Raw genomic sequence first — 22,233 nt, forward strand, 5'->3', positions numbered from 1 at the left:
ACCACGACTGAGGTGCCCTTGAGCAAGGCACTGAACCCCCACTGCTGTGTGTGTGTGTGTGTGTGTGTGTGTGTGTGTGTGTGTGTGTGTGTGTGTGTGTGTGTGTGTGTGTGTGTGTTAAAATGCATAGCATGAATTCCGAATTTCGCTTTATTGGAGATGTTTCATCAGTTGGCTTCATCAGTTGTAGGATGGTAAACATTTTCTTGACATTTAAATACCTGATGAAATAGCTTGATGAGTGCTGTTTTCATTCCTGAGCTCCTATTAAAGCAAAACAGGGGTGGTAAAATCACTTCACTTTTTTTCAGCCGTAATAATGAACAAAATCAATATTATTGCATAAATCATTTTGTCAACATTTAGAGACATTTTTTACCTCAACACACACTGCAATATCATAACACCCACAAATTTCAGTAGAAGTTGCTTCTCTGATGTTTAAATGGACATTTCTTTGTGAACTAGGGGTAAATTGCCATGGCAGAATTGAAAGAACTTTGAAAGTGTGATCTTTGTCGTTCATATACAGGTACCATCAGCATGTAAAGCAATTGTTTTGTGTTGTTGATGTATAGTTGTGGTCATTTTTCAAGCGTTTGTGTTTTTGAAATCATCAGAAAGGTGACTCCAGCAATTTGTGGGTCTTCAATCGTGACATAGTTCTCTGTGATGACGTTAAGGTAAAAGTTCACTCTGAAGTTGCGCCAAACCCGAATGAGATCTGAGAGCAAGATTTCCAATGAATAATAACTTAAATTTTGGTCTATCATTAAGAAAATGAATGTATGCTTTTATTGAATAAATAATCATTATTGTTATAAATTCATGTATTTTAAACAGTAGAGCATGGCGCTAGCGACACAAGGTCATGGGTTTGATTCCCAGAGAATGTGTGAACTGTTAAAATGTATACTTTAAAAGCAATGTAAGTCACTTTGAATAAAAGCATCTACCAAATGCATACATTTAAATGTATGTAAATTCTTTATATTATAATAGCAGATGTACTTCTTTTATGTTCCACAAAAGAAAGTCTTACAGATTAGAAAAATTGAGAAACTGTTTTGAGGGAACTATTATTAAATGCAGAGACATTCCCATCATCCTAGAGCTGATAAACCCATTGAGATGACTTGTTGTGAACATCTTCAACACATACATCCAGATGGTTGGGAATAAATTGCTCAAGACATCTGACCTCACAGACATGCAGCTTAATAGACGTTTGGCTTTCTGACTCAGCAGGGTCATTCGAGAGTTTGACCAGTGGCAATTGCTTTAAGACTACACAGGAAGCATGGCATCCCCTAAAATTTCTCGACAAAATGTAGCAATGATGTCTTTACGTATGACAAGTAATATACATAACTATTTTAAATATCACTCTGGGTATATTTCAATATTTTAGCGAATGAAAGTGTGATATATTACACAACACTATCACGCTGGCCTTTGAAGATAATTGTATGTGATTTATGTGACTTATAATGCACATCATATACTGAGTGCTTAGAGATACAGGTGGAGATAGAGGTCTGTTGTAATATTTAGCTTGGCATTTATAATCTCATTTTTGACCTAATGACAGTTGTAAATATTGCAGTTCTTAGCACTTTCACTGTATGAAAAGCAGCAGCATTATGTAGACCTATTTTTTAAATGTTGAAGTCAAATGCATTAGAATGTACACACACATTTTGCCATTTTATAACCGATATCTATGCTTCCTCACATTCTTTGCTCTGTCGCCCTCAGCTTTTGGATTATTTTTGTGTGACCTTAATTTTTGCTTGAACCTGCCTTTTCTGTGTTGATGAGTTTGGGCAGACCCTGCTGTGTGACCTCCACAGAGCCGGGGTGAAATGACTCTTATAACTGAGCTGGGAGAACTCTATCAGTTCTTGTACAATTCATGTCAGGAGTTTTGCACCCTGGTTCAGTTGTAGTGACAGATGTGCGCCAGTACACCAGTCGAGAGGCCGGTCGCTGTAATAAAGCCTGTAATAGCTTGTTTTGGGAGAAGTGATAAAAAGCTTGTCCAAGACTATTGAAAAGGGGGTTTAAGGAATAAGACAGACAGGAAGGGAGAAAGACAACGATGGATTCTGAGTAATTATTGCACAGCACCATCATACAGGTTTATGTGAGGAGAGATATTTTAAAATAGGCTTGGGCAAGAGAAGAATCGATAAGAGAGCAAAAAGTACAGACAGTATGAAACTATAAGCTTTGATCAGCACAGGCTGACAGGTTTTCATCAAGATTCTTAAGGGAATCAATTGTTGCATATGAGTCCCTCAGTTGTCTTCAGTGTGGAAAGATGAATCTGAAAATCATACAGTCATTGTTGGAAAGGGTTCAAATACATAAAATTGCTGGAAAACCAAAGGATTTGTGGGACCTGAAGGATTTTTCTGAAGAACAGCAGGCAGTTTAACTGTTCAGGACAAACAAGTGACTCATGAACAACTATCACTAAACAAAAAAAACACAGCTTTGGATTGTTCAGGTAACAACACAGTATTAAGAATCATTTTTATAAATTCAACTATCATTTTCTCTTGTGGACTATATAAACATATTTTATGTGAAATATCGTATTCAGGTCAGTACTAAATAAACAATAACAAGCATTTTGTATGATCCTCTATTAACATTTAGCAGATTCTGATAGGTGTAGGTAAAGTTTTGACTTCAACTTTATATATATATATATATATATATATATACTTAATTTTTTTTACTGAAATATCTGAATTAATGAGGATGTTAAAATGCTTTTCTGGATCACAAAACTATTACGGTCTATTAAATATTTAGCTCACCCCCATGCTGTCTAGTTGTCACAGATCAGCCAGGCTCCACCACCAATCCATCACAATGATCACAGTCACCTGATTATTAATTCAAGCCAGCTGCACCTCATCGGCACCTAATCACCCAAGCACTACTTAAGCACACACCCCTCTCTAATCAGTTGTCCGATCTCGATTACACGAAGTGGACTCTCATTGCTCTTCGCTATTACTTACCTGTAAGACTACTTACCTCCTGTTCCTCTCCATCGTTGGTTCCCTGTGTCTCCATCGTCTGTCTTCCTTCATCAGCCATTGACCCTCTTCTCCACCGCCATCCTGGGGTGTGTGCTGCTTCAAGTCATCCACGAGTTCCTGGCAAGACAATATATACCTCAGTATATCCTTTCTGCATCTCATCAAGTATCTAAGTCTCTACTAACCTTCATCTACTGCTTACCCTCTGCTGAATCAATAAAGACATTGCATTTTGATAATCCTCTGTGTATAGTCTGCTTCCGTATCACTAGTAACAAAAAAGGGAATTTTTAATGAATTTCCATGCCAGCTCATAATGAATTATTTAGCTGAACTTGAGAATCAAATCAATTCATGAATCACTTTTTTGAGCAGGCTCAATCAGAATCAGACTGAATGATTCATTCATGAAGTGGAGTTCAGCTCACTGACTCATTCACAGGGGTTCTTGTGTTAACAGTTCAGTAACGTGAAAGATTGTCAGTGAATAATGACTTTTTTTTTATTCCTCTCAGAAAGCTTCAGAAGACTTGGAATACAGTGTACAAGTCATAATAAATTAACTAATAATTTTAGTTATTATAAATTTGTATGGATATTGAGATTCTTTCAAATATCAAATTTTTATTCCAAAGAAGAAAGTCATACGGATTTTGAGTGACATGAGGGTGAGTAAAAGCTGGCAGAATTTTTATTTCTGGGTGAACTATCCCCTTAAGGTTTTGAATTTTTTTTTTAAGTTTCTTTTGAACAAAGTATTACTGTTTTTCTATTTTTCATACAGTTTACTAGTCTAGACAGTTGGATGGCCTCTCGGTGAACACTGATGAATAAATGATTGATCGGCCTGTAAGAACGCAGGTTCAGAGGTCCAGCTGTCTACATATGAATTCAGAGCACATTGACCATCAGTCACAAACAGAGACTGCCTCTCATCATGACTCTATCACTCCACACCTCACCATTCTCTAGGGCCACTGCCTGCTCGTTAACACTCTCATTAATTACCCAAATAGATTAGGAGTGATTGCTTTGAAGACAATATGTTTTTCCCCCCAGACTCACGTTGTGTGTCTCTGGGGTTGATTTCCCAGGCTGATTAGTAGGGAGCAGAGTGAAAAGGCTTTATGATAAGCATCTCTTTCCTCACCACCCTCCATTACTCCCATCACATTTCTGTCGATCAAACCCCTTGACGCTCCTAATCCTTTCCGTGCCGGCTGAAATGGGAACATTTCTCACAACCGCTCAATACGCTCCGGGCGATACCCAATGAGAGTGTGAAGGAGCTGTTGTGTGATTTCTGTATCATGGGTATCTATGTGTGCGATTGAGCATCTAGCCCAGATGCCTCCACACAATGAGGGTGGAGGTTGTAAATCATTATGCTGTAGTTTAGCCAGATAATCCCACCCATGTCCAAAGGACTCAAATGACGATAATCCATCAGGGTTGGATTTCTTTTCATCCCTCATGGCACGTGCCTGTTTGATTGGAGAGAGTAACTGAAAACCATATCACTGAATAGGCTGAGGCGATCTTTAAAGGGATAGTGCACTCGAAAGTTGAAATACTGTATTCATTTATTTACCCATTTAAAAACCTGTGACTGACGTTCTTGTGTGAAAAACAAAAGGAGAAATAATTTTTCAGCAATAACACCGGCATACACCATATTTGCTGAATGAAATCCAATACTTGTTTTGGTGTGATTTGAAAAATAGTGTTTTGCTCTAGCATGTCACATTTTTTCATAAAGTATGTTCATTTTGTAGCTTTTTTCCTGGACAACCATTTGTAAGGTGAAGAAAAACTGCCTCAAATACATGATTCCTCTGAGCTAGGATACAACTTTTTTTTTTTTTTTTTTTTTTTTAATTCTCAGCTGATTTTCACATGTATGAATGATTTTGAAGACATACTTTTATGCCTAATTTCTATTTTTTTTTTGACTGCATGTTAACTAATATATTTTTAGTACTTTTTTGTCTTTTAAACTTTTGTCATTTGACTGCTTTTGTTATTAAGTGCATGTTGATGAGCTGATACATTGTATGTAATTTGAAAAATCTTTTTTTATTTTGTAAAAAAAAGAAATGCTATATATATATATATATATATATATATATATATATATATATATATATATATATGATGGATTTTATTGATATTTTTGAACTCAGCATCATCAAATAGGTAATATTATGCCTTTTTTTTTGCAAATCATCAGAATTATTTTTTTAAGATGCAGGGCTGTGTAACAAATGGAGACCGAAACTTTCAAACTTCAATACGGATGAAAAAAAGCATCATAGAAGTGGTTCAATATGATTTGTACGCTATATTCCAAGTCTTCTGATCTCGTACGATAGCTTTGTGTGAGAAACAGATCAAATGCAAGTCACTACGAGTACTACAAGTCACTCATAATCTTGTCTTCCAGTGTGCCGGTAACCATTGTGAATCATTGAGTCAGTGAGTTGAATTCAAGAACCATATTGCTTGATTCATGGATTAATTGGTTCATTGAAAAAAATTGACTCAAAGGAATGATTAATTCATGAATTGGACATTGCAACTTCTTTTAAAAAATCTCTGATGAGTTGGATATAAAGATCTTCAGTGAATAACAAACTAAATTCCGCTCTGTTTCATAATTGTACAGACACTAATTTGAGGACTCGTTCCTTTAAAACACCCACCCGGCTGTGTGTCACTCTCAGCGCCTAGTTGTGAGCATGGAGGATTGATTTAATGTGCGATTAACACCATACAGTAAATGTCCTGTCTGGACCACTGATCTGCAAGGGTCAGACCCGCTGTGAGAATTACCACGGAATAGAGGAAATGAGTTCTTTTGAACTTGTTCCCCCTGATTTCTATTTGTCATTTTCTCTCTTTTCATCCCTTTCCCCTCTTGTCTGTCTAATCAGTCTTGTATCACATGGAGACAAAGAACGGGGATTGTGACTGAAAATTAAACTTCAACATTTGGGCGTTTACATGCTGCTGGGATTGGCAATCTTCCCAGAGGCACTTCGCCTGGCTTTCAGGTTAGCTGCCGCTGCTAGTGCCCGTATAATATCCAGACGACATGAAAAAAAAAACAGCCTTGATTATTCTCCAATTTATGCTGGCTGTCTATTGAAACCCTGCCAAGGGCACATTATGGCGAAAATGGATGGAGAATTGAACTAGAAATTCATACCTCCTTATAGCTCCCTACTAGTGTTGTCAAAAATATCGATATTTCGATAAATATCGATACTGAAATATCTGAACGGTACCAATATTAATTTCCCGAAGTATCGATACACCGATACTAGCCGAGCTGTCACTTTCACTTCTCTCCAAAGGCGCGTGGACAAGCCCCACACGTGACCGCACTCGTCTCCTTCGCTCTGGTTAAATAGCAAAAGTGAAGTGAATAGAAAGATGACTGCTCTGGTTGTTAAAGAACACAGCAGGAGCGCTATCTGTAGGGATCTATGATCTCCGCGATGCAGAGAACGCCACTGAATCCAGTCATAAAAACGGAATTTACAGTTTAACGCGGAATGTCACGGAATTTGTCAAAGTTTGGATGAATTAATCAAAAGTAGGTCATTACACTTAAATCAAATCGCGATATGGACTAGTATCTGTAAATATTAAGCTGCAAAAGTGGATTTAAATATGAATCCTGCATGTTCTGCGCGTCTCTGTGTGAATGTGCTGCACCTGCGGTTTTGTTTACTAATGTGGCGCTCGCGGTGATTTCAGCGTCTGCCGTCTCAATGAGGACATAAATTCATCAACAATATCTCCAGAACTGATCTGAAAGGCACTTTACGAGCATTTTACCATTTAATTTGAGTAAAACTAGCATCATATCATACACACACAGAACTTTAGAAGTATTCATGGCAACCCGTCAAAATAAAAGTTCAGTTTAAAAGCCTATTAAAGACCGTGTGCCAGAAATAGGCTATATTACTATTATTTAGTAGAATGTACATAATACTACTACTTACTACTACTGTTCATTTTTTTAAAGAAATAATCACAAAATATTTTAATTTTAATAGTAAATCCCCTTCATTTGCCAAAAATGTAAATGTTTAATTTTCATTCATTCAAATATAAATTAATTAAAATTGTTTTATGCCTTCATCTGATATCCAGTCAAATTTAAATACACAACACAGAACTTCTGAGGGGGAAAACACATTTAATAAGGCTACTGTAAGAATAAATAAAAATGGTTTGTATGCATTCAAATAATAGACATGCTAAAACACAGAATTTGGTAACAATAAAACATAAGGTGAGAAAAAAATAAACATTTCATACGGCCCTAAACGTGTCATTTTTGTTACACTTTTAATAAATTAAATGTTAAATTGTATAATTTTCATGATTTTAATGAATTAGACATGTTTTTAGATTAATAGCATTTAATTTGACCATTAAAAAAAAAAAGAGTCCAGAAAAATTCAAACGGAAAAAAACGGAATCCAGAAAAATTAAAATGGAAAAAAGTTAATGTAGAAAAAAATAAAACGGAATTTGGGGAAAAATAAAACGGATTTCATACGGCCCTATATCTGGAAATATTTTGGTTATGAAGCAAATGAGAATATCAACAAATAGAACTTTGGATTTTAATTAGTACATGTATTAGTAAACGTTAGTTTCAATTAACATTTAACTAAGATTAATAAATAAATCAACAAATGCAGTACCTCAAGACATTTTTTTGTTCAAGTAAAATATACCGCATGTTCTCGACTTGTTACATTTATCTTTAAATTAAAAAAATTACCCCCTTAATATTGTGGCAGTTTTTTTCACCGTGGTATCGAAAATGGTATCGAGTATCGATATTTTTCAAGGTATCGTATCGAAGTTAGAAATTCCAGTATCGTGACAAGACTACTCCCTACATTTTCATGTGACCTCATATTAGGGTCTTCTTACTTTGGCTAGGACAGACTGAACTTATTGCATGTAAACCGGTTCTAACAGGAAATTTCAAGGAAACAGAATGGATTGCATAAGAAAAAGAAAAAACTGCACTAATGAACTAATTGGGAAAAAATTGCAGGAACCCCAGAAAAGTCTACTATCCTAAACTTATTTTACCTATAAAACACAAAACAAAAAAGACATGCATATATTTCTCCCCACAAAATTATTAGCATATGTATTTTCTTTCTAAAGGCCATTGCACACTGAGTCCGAATTTTTCGTCCGAAATTTTCGCACGTTGAAAAATAAATACGACCTCACGTTTTGTCAATCACGTTTGCACACTGCCTCCGAAATTTTCGTCCGTCAAAAAAAAATTCGGATCGGGTTCGATTTTTTGCGTTTTTCGCATCCGTATAAAGCATTTCCAGATGCTTTGAGAAGGTGTTTTAACAATTCAGAGCCACCGTACAAGCGAAAGCCAAAAGAGTGTCAGACAAATTAATACACTTCGTCTTGCAGCACAGCGCACTTTATGACAAACAGATTGCGGAATACAGAATATAAAGAACTGCTGTAGCCTATTTTTTTATGCCTGGCGCGCACCTTTCCGATGCCGCAGTTCGGTGTGTGTGTTTGTGTGTGTGTGTGTGTCCATACCTCAGACAGTCTCTGTTCAGGATAAATTGGTTCACGGAAATTGGTGGTCTTCTTTTTATTATGTGGATTCAGTATCGCTAGCAAAGTATCAAACTGAGGCACTGACATCCTGAAATAAACTTTGAATCTCTTGGGATAATCCCGCAGCTCTTTGATAAGGAGGGGGAACTCTCCTTCCTCTCTGCGCAATCTAAGGATTGGATGGACCCAATATTTCCTTTTTCTTTTTCTTTTTTTAAAAAGAGAGAGGACAACAAAATCATCCTCACTGCTTAAAGACATTTTGTATAGTTTTGCGAATTTTTTCGCAACGGATTAATTAAAACGCATCGGACTCAGTGTGCAAGGTCTCTGTGCGTGACGAATTTTTAAGATTGCGAATGCGAAAAAACGCATGCGAAAATTTCGAACTCAGTGTGCAGAGACCTTTACTGTTAACTTGAAGATAATGTATTTCAAAAAATTATATTTTTTACGTACAAAATTATATTTATGTTTTATTATATATAACTAAATGTTAAATAAAGTATTTATTTATTTTGTATTAAGGATTTAATATTTTGATTATTTAGTTAATTTGCATGCATTTCTTTCTCTCTCTCTCTCTCTCACTCTATGTAAATTAGTGTATGATTGTTGTAATTATTTATAGTAATAATTAACCCCCATACACATATGTATAATGCAAATAAATACAAAATAATAAAAAAAATTATAATAATTTATATTAAATACAATTGTATTACATTATATTATATACTTGCTCTTTTCACGTCTTTTCTTTATTGTATGTTTTCCCCAAAAAACTAATTCACCCAAAAATTATATATATATAATAGCAGAGGGAAAAACTAAACTTTTTTTTTTTAAATAAACAGTGGTTAATTGAACAAGTTGCGCTTTCTTTAAATACATTCAGTTATAGTTAATAAAATAATACAATTTTCTTAGTGATAAAAATCTTCCTCAGCTTATGCTTAAAACTATAGGGAGCCCTTTTACATTATAATGTTACAATTAGGCCTAACAACTTAACCCAAACTTAAATGTAATTGTTATTTTTATTTTTAAATAGATAATCAACACTCAACTTTAAAAAACAATTTATGCAAACATGTAAATTGCACATAATGCAGTTTTTAAATTAACTTTCTATTTAAATTCTAGGCTATTTGTTAAAATATATTCAATTACACACTGGCTGTCATAGCATGTTTCATAACAGATTAATTAAAACATATATTAAATAATTAAGACTAACAGGTTTAGTAAAATATAATGAGTATATGGTGTAATATTTCGCGAAATTCTCCTCTCTAGACTTCATTTCTCTAGAGAACTAACGAGCTGTGGACACTGATGACTTGCTGAGGTAAATTAAATGCTATACGTGACATTTTATTTCCACGCTGTTTTGTTGATGTCTTTTCGCGGTTGAAACACTGATTGAGCGATTACATGAGGCATGAGATGTTCAGTCATGTTTATTCGCGTTAAAACTAGTACAGAGGAAAGAATGATCGCATTCACTCGCCATTTATTATTTGAATTTCCTGAAAAAAGTAATATAAATACTGTATCCGTACCTATACTGTATTATACACATGCGTACCGAACCGAAAGACCCGTACCAAAACGTGTACTGTTACAGCCCTAAATTACTGCTGTCAAACGATTAATTGTAATTAATCGCATCCAAAATAAAAGTTTTTGTTTGCATAGTATATGTGTGTGTACTGTGTATAATATGTGTAATATAATAGAAATTATATGAATATACAAAATATAAATGTAAATATTTTGAAAATAATAACGATTAATTGTAATTAATCAAACGATTAATTGTGATTAATCGCATCCAAAATAAAAGTTTTTGTTTGCATAGTATATGTGTGTGTACTGTGTATAATATGTGTAATATAATATAAATTATATGAATATACAAAATATAAATGTAAATATTTTGAAAATAATAACAATTAATTGTAATTAATCAAACGATTAATTGTGATTAATCGCATCCAAAATAAAAGTTTTTGTTTACATAGTATATGTGTGTGTACTGTGTATAATATGTGTAATATAATAGAAATTATATGAATATACAAAATATAAATGTAAATATTTTCAAAATATATACTGTATGTGTGTGTACTGTGTATATTTATTATGTATATATAAATATACACAGTACACACAGTATTTATTTATGTAAATACAATCCTTTATGCCAACTTGTATCCGATGCATCGCATCGTTAACTTTTTTTGCCGATGCACCGAGCGAATCGGGGAATCTTCCCATCCCTAATATATATAGATACAGATATAGATATATTATTTTTTTTTTGCATTTAAAATACATATTTTTTGGCACATTTCCTTTGCAACACTTGACCTACAGTAGATTATTTTAGGCTAGGCTACACCATGAACCTGAGCACCGATTTGTACCTTTCAACCTTTAGATTTGTATTCTTTGCGGTTGAGAAATGCTTAGGATGTTTACTGCATATCTGGCACAAGTCAAGCAGAAGAGCAATGGGGTGAGATGAATTAATGAATAAACTGTGTAGCACATCACAGAGAGAATGTTAGCACACAAAGAGGTCACTTAGCTCATTGTAAATGCAGCTGGGGGCAGCGCTGACCTTGGCACAGCACTACCGTGCATCTCCAACCTTTCCTTTTAAACCAACCCACTGTAAACTCAGCCGTTATCATATGTACTGCAATAGAACTTGACTGAATCGACATGCTGACCTTGAGCAATCGGTGCAAATACGCTACCAGCACCCAAAGTGCCCTAATAACTCCATTGGGAGAGTCAATGTTCTGCAAATGTAATGGAATGCCTGAGCCTGGTACTTGTGCAGAAAGGATAAGTGTATTTTGTTCAGAGGGCACACTTTTTAGTGGGCACTTACTGAGCTGGCACTCTGAAATTAATTTCTCATCGATCTTTCTCTGTACCCTCTGAAAGAGGGCTCAAATTGCCCTTGGAGGAAGTGATTACCATGATTGTGGGGTGTAGTGGACCTACAAATCACCCTTACTTGTTTCCGAATTACCTTGAGTGAAAGAGAAAAGATAGGAAGAAGATGTTTGTAACTCCTAAATGCATTACCATGGAACTAACTCTGAGTTAGAAAGAGCCCGTCTCGGGCTTTCAGAGCCGTTTTTTGACAGTCCGCCGCATGTCTTGTCCTATTTATGCTTTCAAAGCGGTGTTGAATTTATCTTCTAGCACTGTCGGTGGTCTTACAAAGGGATTCTTGTCTATTTCAAGCCATTGTTTCAAACATGAACTCATGTTTCTGCTCTCTCAGGGTGAGGACGTTTCCAAATGAGTCAGCTTTGCTGGGCCGGGACATGGTGCGGGCGCTTATGTACTATGCCCTGAAAGTGTGGAGTGACATTGCTCCTCTCAACTTTCATGAGGTGGCGGGGAATGAGGCAGACATCCAGATTGATTTCACCAAAGCGGATCATAATGACGGATACCCTTTCGACGGACCCGGTGGCACAGTAGCCCACGCATTCTTTCCCGGAGAACGATTCACAGCGGGTGACACACACTTTGATGATGATGAAGCCTGGACCTTCAGATCTCCAGGTAAGACAGAATAAGATATATGAATGAGAGGAAATTGTTCGCTGTGTTCATCCAAGGAGCTCTGTATCTTTTTAAATTAATGAATTCTTTTTTTTTTCATTCATTGGCCAAAAAGCTAATGAAATTGTAAAAATGTTACAGTACTGTTCAGATGTTTGGGGTCCCTTATGATCACCAATGCTGCATTTATTTGATCAAAAATGCAGTAAAAACAATATTGTTGGGAAATATTATTACAATTTCAAATAACAGTGCTCTATTTTAATATATTTTAAAATATAATGTAGTCCTTTATGGCAAAGCTGAATTTTCAGTATTCAGTACTCACTTGATTTAGTGTCACTTGACCCTTCAGAATTCATGCTAATATGCTGATTTAGTGCTCTTGTTATTTCTTATTATTATCAATGTTGAAAATAGTTGTGCTGCTTAAGATTTTTGTGAAAACCATAACACTTTTTTTCAGGATTTTTGATGAACAAAAAGTTCAAAAGAACAGCATTTATTTGAAATAGAATTGTTTTGTAACAATGTAAATGGCTTTACTCTCACTTTTGATTAATTGAATGTGTCCTTGCGGAATAAACGTAATCATTAAAAAAAAAAAAAAAATCTTACTGGTCCCAAAACAGTTTCAAAGCAGGAGAACTGGTCAAATCACAAAGTATTTTATTTCAAGTTTGCAATTTGAAGGATAAGTATTAAAATAAATATAAAATGAAAGTACAAAAATATAGTATGGTTCGTGTACCAAAAAATCACTATATATAACCGTTGACAAATGATTGACAGGAAGAGATTGTTTTTGACTGGCTAAGGGTTTGACTAGCTAAAAAGAGTGCTGTCCACTCCTCTGGTGCTTTTTATTTTTTAATTTTTTTTTGTCTCGGACTGTCACAGAGACAGGTGTGATTTCTCAGGCCATCTTCTTCTGTCAGGACATTTTGTGTGTAGTACTCCAAAACAGGATCTGGCGCCCAAGTGGCAGGGCCTGTCTGAAATCGCATTCTTTTCTCTCTTGAGCCATAACCTGACTAGACCTTCTCCAAGATGCACCTCTTTGGAAGCCAAAAGTGCATGTTTGCCGAGAGGTTGCGATAATTAGCATGGGTGCAGGTGGGGTTCCTTTTACACCATCCTGCCCAGTCAGTGAACCCTGGTGGAATTGGTTCAAACGACCCTTTGCATCCCTATTCTGCTCTCTTGTGGCTATGGGCCATATGCTCATGGACAGCCGAGTCTGCCCCAATTAGGCCCCCCATCAGATGAGCAGCTGTTTGCTCCATCCATTTGGCAGGTGCGGATGTAATATGAAGGATTGAATGAAGAGAGAAAGAAAACGAGCGAAAGAGAAATGGGGAGGGAAAGTCCTACTTAAAAATCACAAGGCTTTTGCCACCCACTTATACTGTCTCGACATACACAGCTGAGCGCCGGACCCCCTCCTCCGTCTCTCAATCCTGTTGAAGACAAGCCCTTTAGCTCTTTGTGTGTGATCAACTGACCCTTCAACATAACACGGTCATTTCCATGTTTTCGCTTCATTAGCTGTCCATCTAATGGCCACCTGCACCTGCACTTCCCATATGGTCATCAATTATTCCTAACTCCTCATCACCAGCCATTATTCATTATGGGCCGTTGTAACAAGCCCAAGATTTCAGCCAAAAATTTCCTAATTCACTGTGTTATTTTTGGCTTTCCATCTGCCATCAAAGATTATCCAACAAGACTATCTGCTTTTTTTTTTTTTGGACTGCTTATATATCATCAGACCCACTATGGAAGCCTGTTTCCGCCACTGAATAAAAAATTTAAAAGGCAACTGCAAATTTTTATCTCACAATTCAGACTTTTTTCCTCATAATTGCGTGATACAAACTCACAATTGCGAGAAAAAAAGGCAGAATTGCGAGTTTTTATAAATCGTAATTCTGACTTTATAACTTGCAATTGTGAGTTTATATCACACAATTGTGAGAAAAAAAGTCAGAATTGTGAGTTTATATCTGCGCTAACCACGAGGCTGATAATTAGCCTCAGAATTGTGAGTTTATATCACACAATTCTATGAAATAAAGTCAGAATTGTGAGATAAAAAGTCGCATTAACCTTTTTTTGATTTTTTATTCAGAGGCAGAAACGGGCTTCCATAGACCCACTTTATGTTGCCTCATGCTAAAATGGCTTAAATTATTATTTTATTTTATGTTTTTTATTTTTGTATTAATCAACACTTTATACCCCTAACAACAAGGCAAAAATCTGAGCAAAGACCAAATCTGATTTTTGATTTATGGGGTATGGAGTGTAAACAATAAAGCATTTTAACATATATATTTTAATATATAATACAAAAATAATACATGTATATATATATATATATATATATATATATATAATCATTTATATTATCAGTTTACTATATATATTTTAATAATGTATATAATCTAAATTTTTTCAAGAACAGCTTGCATTTGAAATATAAATAATTTGTTACATTATGTATTTTTTTAAATGTTCAATTGCTTGATAAAAGTATTCATTTCTTTTCTTTTTTTTAAACAAATCTTGCTGAAGGCAAATTTTGAACGGTAGTAATACACACTCAGCTGCACACAAAACATTTAACCTTTTATAATCATAGCCTAGCAGATAAAGTATGTATAGGCCATTTTTTTCAGTAAAGTATGTCTTTTTTTGCAGTTTGACAGCTTGACTAATTCTTTAAGTCAGTTGAGTTGAGTCATCAGCATCATTTTCTCCATTCTTAAAGAAAATGTTCTGCCCCTTCAAAGTGACGAAACATGGAGTAATACTAAAATAAAGAGCTGGATGTATTGTTTCGAAGGTGAGGAAGAACAGAGTTTAGTAGTTTACAGCATGGTGCCACCAAAGGGTGTAAATAATTAATGTGATCCTAATAGAAACCCACACACAGCCTCCTCCTGCTGCGAACGTAACATCCACGCACGTCTACAGACGACAGGTAAAAACTTGCACCGTGGTTTCAGTTTTATTATTGACTTTCAGTGCTATTTGTTTCAAAAGAAACACCTAATGATGATTTTTTAAATCATTAGGTAACAGAAAGATTTACATTTTCACATTAAAATTAAATATTTTTAAGATGCAGATCCTTACATTGGTCAAGAATATACATTTTTAATGTTCAGATGACTGACCTCCATAAAAAAAGACAAGCTTTATCATGCAAACCTGCTTCCGTTTCCCTCTCCCTCCAGCTCAGTCTGGAGAACTGTAGGCATATTGTTTTTGACATGACATAAGAACTTTCTCTTTGAGGGAACAGCGGAAAGAAACCGGAAAGAGGAAGTTCTGCTGTGTGTACAGTGTAATTAACTCTTAATGGAGATTAGACAGAATCCGAACTGCTCCGTTTGAGATTGCGGCTATCCTCATACTTGTTGCACAGCAGCGGAGGCGTCCTGTTTTCCCATGGGTCATGCGAGTGGAATCACAGGAGTGTCTCTGTTGTTATGACAGCAGGCAGATTGCTTTTATTAATTATGCCTTCATTGGCTGCTCACTAATGCAAACTGATTGTTGAGGCCAAAACAAAAGGCTCATTAAGCAGGTAGTTTTTGATAAACTTTTCACAATTTGGCCCAATCCTGTGATTCACTATTGTATTTAATGTTTATGTGCGTGTCCACATTTTTTTGTGTGTATGACAAAATGAGGCAGAAAGCCCTGGTCCATTATCGTCCATTTAACGAGCCGCCAGTCATTAGCGGTGACTATTGTTGATTTCCTCTCTGCAAACATACTGTGAGAGAGAGAGAGACCGCTTTTTACCTTCAGAAGAAGGTTATATTAGGAAATCATCAACTTCCTGTCTATGCATCACTGACTTTAACGGATTAGTTCAATCAAAAATGAAAATACTTTCATTGTTTACTCACCCTCATGTCCTTCAAAACTAGAATGAATTCCTTTTTCTGTATGACACAAAAGGAGAAATTTTGAGGAATTATATTGGCTATTCTTTTACATGCAGTTGAAATAAACGGGAACTGAAGGTTCACAAAAGCACAATAATATATTATAAAAGTAGTTAATTTAACTCTTCTGCTTTATTTCAAATCGTTTGAATCCATATGACCACACTGAGTCAGTTTAACTTCAGAACCAGATCAGTTTGATTCACAAACAAATCATTCAGGCCTGTTTTAGATTCACATTTCTTTGAAAAGATGTTGAAAACTTATTTGAACTCAAAAACTGATTTTATTTATGAATCATTCAGACTTCATTGAAAAGATCTGATTTAGATTCACTGTTAAGAGTTGTGAATAATCTAATTAAATTAGTGGTTTCTGATACAAATCTATCATATTGTTTTAGAAAATTTGAAATATTCATATGTCAGTGATATTTCTATTGTGCTTTTGCATCTTTTTGAAGCTTGAAAGCCACCACAATTTATAGCAAAAAGAGCAACCAGTACAACAAGAAAGAAACTTATGTGGGTTTAGAAGGACATAAGGGTGAGCAGTTGATGACAGATTTTCCATTTTTGGGTGAACTATTCCATTAAAGCCATTCTGATCTGATAATCCTAAACACATGTATTTGTTTACTGAACAGAAGGTACTTTAATACCATAACCTTCACTCAGACAGGCTTCGGAAATCCAGGACCAAACTGTTAACATGCACAGGCTAAATTTCAGTCTTAAAATAGTTTACACTCATTTATTTCAGTCATCTGTGACAGACACCTTCCGCTTGTTGCTCTAGGCTGCCATGCACCAGATGTTTCCAGTATGTAAGGTCTTAATCAGATTGCTTCACATCCATCTGTCTTCCTCCGCATCTCCTCCTTTGGACCCCTATCTGTGCAAAGTTCATCTGGATGAATCGCTAGCTTGTGCTAAACAAATCAGCCTCTAGCAGATACAGCAGTTGCTAACCAGACACGGGGTAAAACTCATCAGTCATGAGTCTTTCTCTAAATGTGTGTTGGCTTAAAGGGACAGTGCAGCCAAAAATAAAATGTCTGACATTTATTACTCACCCTCATGTCCTTCTAAACTTGTATGTAAAGTGTTTCTCTTTTTAAAAGAATGGTTCACCCAAAAATAAAACTGTATTCACCCACAGGCCATCCAAGATATAGATTTGTTTCTTCATCAGAATAGATTTGGAGAAATTTAGCATTACATCACTTGCTCACCAATGGATCCACTGCAGTGAATGGGTGTCGTCAGAATGAGAGTCCAAACAGCTGATAAAAAACATTGCAATGATCCACAAGACTCCGGTCCATCAATTAACGTCTTGTGAAGTTAAAATAAGCTGTATGTTTATAACAAACAAATCCGTCATTAAGGCATTTTAACTTTAAAATATGAGTCTATAAATCATAACAGTGACCTATTCCCCTATTGTCCTCTCACATCAAAATCCACCGACATATTTAAAACTTTTTCAGATTGTTTTCGCACAATGCCTGATTTGTGCATATTTCTCTCCTGATTCAGACTTTTTCACTGGAGAAAGCAATATTTTGGATAAAGAACTTATATTTTAGCCTTTCGCTTCACAAAGCAAATGACTGGAGTAGTGTGTATCCTGTGTGGATTATTGCAATGTTTTTATCGGCTGTTTAAACTCTCATTCTGACGGCACCCATTCACTGCAGAGGATCCATTGGTGAGCAAGTGATGTAATGCTAAATTTCTCCAAATTTGTTTTGATGAAGAAACTCATTTACATCTTGGATGGCCTGAGAGTGATTACATTTTAAGCAAATTTTCATTTTTGGGGGTGAACTATTACTTTAAGCTGCACTGAAGAATGAAAAACATATGGGATTGAAATGACATGAGGGTGAGTATAGACGGAATGTTCGTTTTAATCTGTACTGTTCCTTAAAAAAAAAAACACAATTTAAGATTATGCCTGCATTGTGACTTTCCTCATCAAGTAAAAATCCATCAGGTGCTGGCCTCTTTTGTTTTGCGTAATCTTTGAAGTGCATTATGCTAATGCAAAAGCAGGTACCCACATGAGGGAGCCAAGTCTCCGTTAGTGATACACAGCTCCATTTGAGTCGTAATCTTAACGAGCAAGTCACCGATTTAATCCTCGGTTTTGCTCAGAGGAGCTTGACTATCTGTGTTCTGTTATGCTTTTACAGACCTGCAGCGTAAAGCAACTGTCACACGTTTTGGCATTTTCACAGTTTGTAGAGCCCAAGGTCCTATTCTGTCTTTCTTTAGATCTCTTCCTGTCTGTTTGTTTGTCTCTCTCTCTCTATTCCACCAAATCCGATGACACTTTCCTGGCTTTGGCTACATTTTTGTTGCCATCTCTAGGGGCCAATTAACAGAAAAGTGTGAATGTTTTTATGGCTGGCTGCATCGCGCGGATTTTTCTGTGTACTAAAGCGAGATAATGAAAAAGGTGAGTAACGTTTAATGGCACAGTCATCCCTGTCAGTCATTGTGTTGAAAATGACAATGTGGGTGGACATTCTGAGCTATTCCCAATGTAATCACCGTGATTTCCTGGACATAATTGCACTGGATGTCTTCATCCTTATGAAACAAGCTGTTCGATGTTCAAAAGGACAGAAATATCACAAAAGAAAAATGTTTTCAGTTTCAGTTCTTTCACTCAGATTATATGGAGAGCAAATTGCTGAGGTCTTCTCAGATTGTTTTCCTTGCATGTTTCTTAATAATGCCTCAAACTGTGCTCATATTTGCCAAGTCAGAGATCTCATCAAATTCTTCAGAGACCAAATTAAGAGAGATATATAATATTAACCACATGGTAAATAATAAATATAATATATGTGTAACAGGGCAAACGAGACAAAAGACGTACGGATCCATTTGCAGAGCTTTATTCACAGACATGGTCAGAAACAGGCAGGGTCAAAACACCAGCGAACAGGTATGGCACAGGCGAGACAAAAGAGTAATCCAAGGACAGACGTGATCAGTCTCCAGCAAACAATATCCAACAGGGCCAGGCAAACGTGTAATCCAACAGTCAGATGATAAGGTACAAACAGAGTCCAAACGACAAGACGAGAGTGAAATCCAAGACAGGCAGAAGATCAGGAAACAAACAATAAGGCAACATGACGTGACTAAACTTAGACTAGAAATAGAACTAGAAACTTGGACCGGGAACTGGCCGTAAAGTAGCTATCACTAGGAGAGCGATAAATGCTAAACAATCCTCGGCGATCAGAAAGAGGAAGTCCATGGCTTATAAAGTGTGTTTGATTGGTTGCAGCTGTGTGTGAAATCAGTGCAATGCAGTCCGTGGTGACATGCAACAGTTTGTGTAGTGTGAGAGTCAATGTAACTGGACAGGATTCAAGATAGAGCCCCCCAAAGGAGTGGCTTCCAGATGTTCCCAACCCAATACAATCCAGGAGGTCGGTGGAGCGGAGGTAGAACAGGGGGAGGGGCAGGTACATGTGGAAGTGGAGAGACTGGGTACTGAGGCAGAGCAGGGAGCCAGGGCGGAACCGAACAGGTGGAGCTGAGGACCACCACAGCAGAGCAAACGGGTCCGAAGAACCCCAAGGTGGAGCAGACGGAGCAGAAGACCACCACGCTGAAGCAGATGGAGCAGAAGACCACCACGGCGGAGGAGAAGACAACCATGGTGGAGCAGACGGGGCAGAAGACCACCACAGTGGAGTAGAGATCCATGGTAGAGACTGGAACCTGGGGAAAACTGAGACGCAAGAGATAGACAGAGCATATATGGTCTCAAGGACCGAGGCAGGGAACACAAAAGGTTTTCCTGGTGACAACTGAACGGGCAGACAGTTCATCAACAGGCTCACTGACTGAAACTGAACAGCCAGACAGTTCAGTGACAGAAACTGGCAAGACAGAGGTCAAAATCAGACTCATTGAGGGGAAACTGGTCTGGCAGGTAGTTCACAAACAGATTCATGGGTTGATATGGGATAGACTGACTGTTCAAAATTGGATGTATTAAAACCTGTTAACCTTCACCCCCATTTGTGGCCTCGCAGGTGAAAATAACTTACCTAAATTAAAATGGTAACAGTTTGTGACAAAGTGTGCTTACACAAACAAATTAGGTATCTTTGGAAAGAAGAGACTCTGGGCTTTACTATCTATCATCCAGAGTTGATAATGCTCAAAAAGATAAAAAGTTATAGGCACTGACGTGCCTTGAAAAATATTTTTCCACACTGAATGTTTTTTTTATTTCATATACAAATACATGAAATAAGTCCTGGAGCATTCCAGAAAAGTAATGGATCGAACGCCATGTGTCTCATGAGTTCATATTTCAAATTTGAAGCAGATACCATGAAAAATGAGATTCCTGCAATATTTTTTCTGAAACTATTTATAGTCCCCCCCACCCCCCTGTTTGAGGAAAAATAACCACCAAATGGATTGCAGAATTTTACAAGCTATTTTAGTCATTATACATGTTCCTGCATAGTTTTTCAATTATAAAATAATAGACAGATTTATTTGAGCACTAAAAAATACAAAAATAATTATTTGAGTAATAAAAAAGGGAAAAAAAATAGAAAAAAAATGCTTTGTATATAGTATGTATACTGAAGTATTCTTCGTTATTCGTTATTACAATGATAAATATCACTGCCAGACGTGAAGTGATATTGCCAGACATGGTCATAGAGTCAGTAAACACACGCTGATGTGCTTCCATTCAGATGATGATCATACAGATGGGCCATATAATCAATAATAGCTGATCAATGAATCACAATGATAGCCGTCATAGAGTCGCTAATAAACACGCTGATGTGCGTCCATACATATTATAATCATGCAGACACGGCCACATTCCCCACACAATACACACACACACATATAAAAAATGTAGAAGAAAAAAAAAAACAGTTTTTTATGGATAAAGCAGATCGCTAAGTTACGCCCCGCTCAGATGACACGTTGCGTCACTGCCGGCTGGAGGGAGCGCCAAATTCAAATAATCTATATTCCGATTTTCTGAGACTTTTTTTTCCGTAGACGGTCTCATTATATTTGTAAAACCGTATGCTGCAACACAGTTTTGTTTTTTTACCACCAAGACGCTGTTTTTGAGCGTAATTTATTCCATAACGGACGCGAACAATAACTCTCTGAAGAAATGAAACGTAAACAAAGGAATATTCATCCTTATTACAACGTTATTGTTTCGCTGGACTAAAAGTGCTCGCTGGGATGTTGTTCTGTGGACCCTTACCTCTCTAACTAAACTGGGATTTCAGCAGTGGACGCGTTTGTGGCTCGTTATTACAATGATAAAGGTACGTACGGCTTTTTTACTCTGCGTGTTTGGATGTGTACTGCTTACACAAATGTAGCAAATTTGAGCCACTAATTCCTTATAAGCTTTCCATCGAAAAACAGCGATCTGTCGTCGATGCTTGAGGCTTAGACCCTCAGAATGATATATAGTTTGACAAGATTAACTTTGTCCCGTTTCATTTATTCTATTAGAAAACAATGACACATGCAAACAAAGAGTGTTCAGTGCGACGTCGCTCTGGTGAACGTTAACAGGTTTTTAACTGAAGCTGGACTGGTTGACATTTCATTGACTGAAACTGGACAGACAGACAATTCGCACTCAGACCCATTAATAGAAACTGGACAAATGGATGGTTTAACAACAGACTCAATGACTAAATCAGGACCGACAGATGGTTCAAATTCAGACTCAACAGAAGCATTTAGACAGACAGACAGCTCAGGTTTAGATTCCTTGAGAGAAACAGGCAAGACAGACAGTTCGAAATCAGACACATTAGTTGAGACGAGACGGACAGACAGTTCACAATCAGCCACCATGGCCGGTTCAGAACAGGGGTGTATTTCCCAAAAGCAACTATGGCCCCAAGTTACGTCGTTACCAATAGAGTTCAATGGGACTTATCACCATAGTTA

The 22,233-nt window shown here is 36.5% G+C and overlaps 1 protein-coding gene across 1 annotated transcript in view; it reads left to right on the plus strand.

Annotated features, from left to right (window-relative positions):
- LOC306856285 (matrix metalloproteinase-17-like) overlaps positions 1-22,233 on the plus strand; it is a gene marked incomplete at its 5' end in the record, with an annotated part of 94,580 nt that overhangs the window by 45,785 nt on the left and 26,562 nt on the right. The window contains 1 exon segment of the mRNA XM_079395463.1: positions 11,995-12,281. Within this exon segment, the coding sequence (XP_079251589.1) occupies positions 11,995-12,281 (287 nt within the window).

This window comes from Barbus barbus, assembly GCF_936440315.1.
Source record: "Barbus barbus genome assembly, chromosome: 36".
NCBI lineage: Eukaryota > Metazoa > Chordata > Actinopteri > Cypriniformes > Cyprinidae > Barbus > Barbus barbus.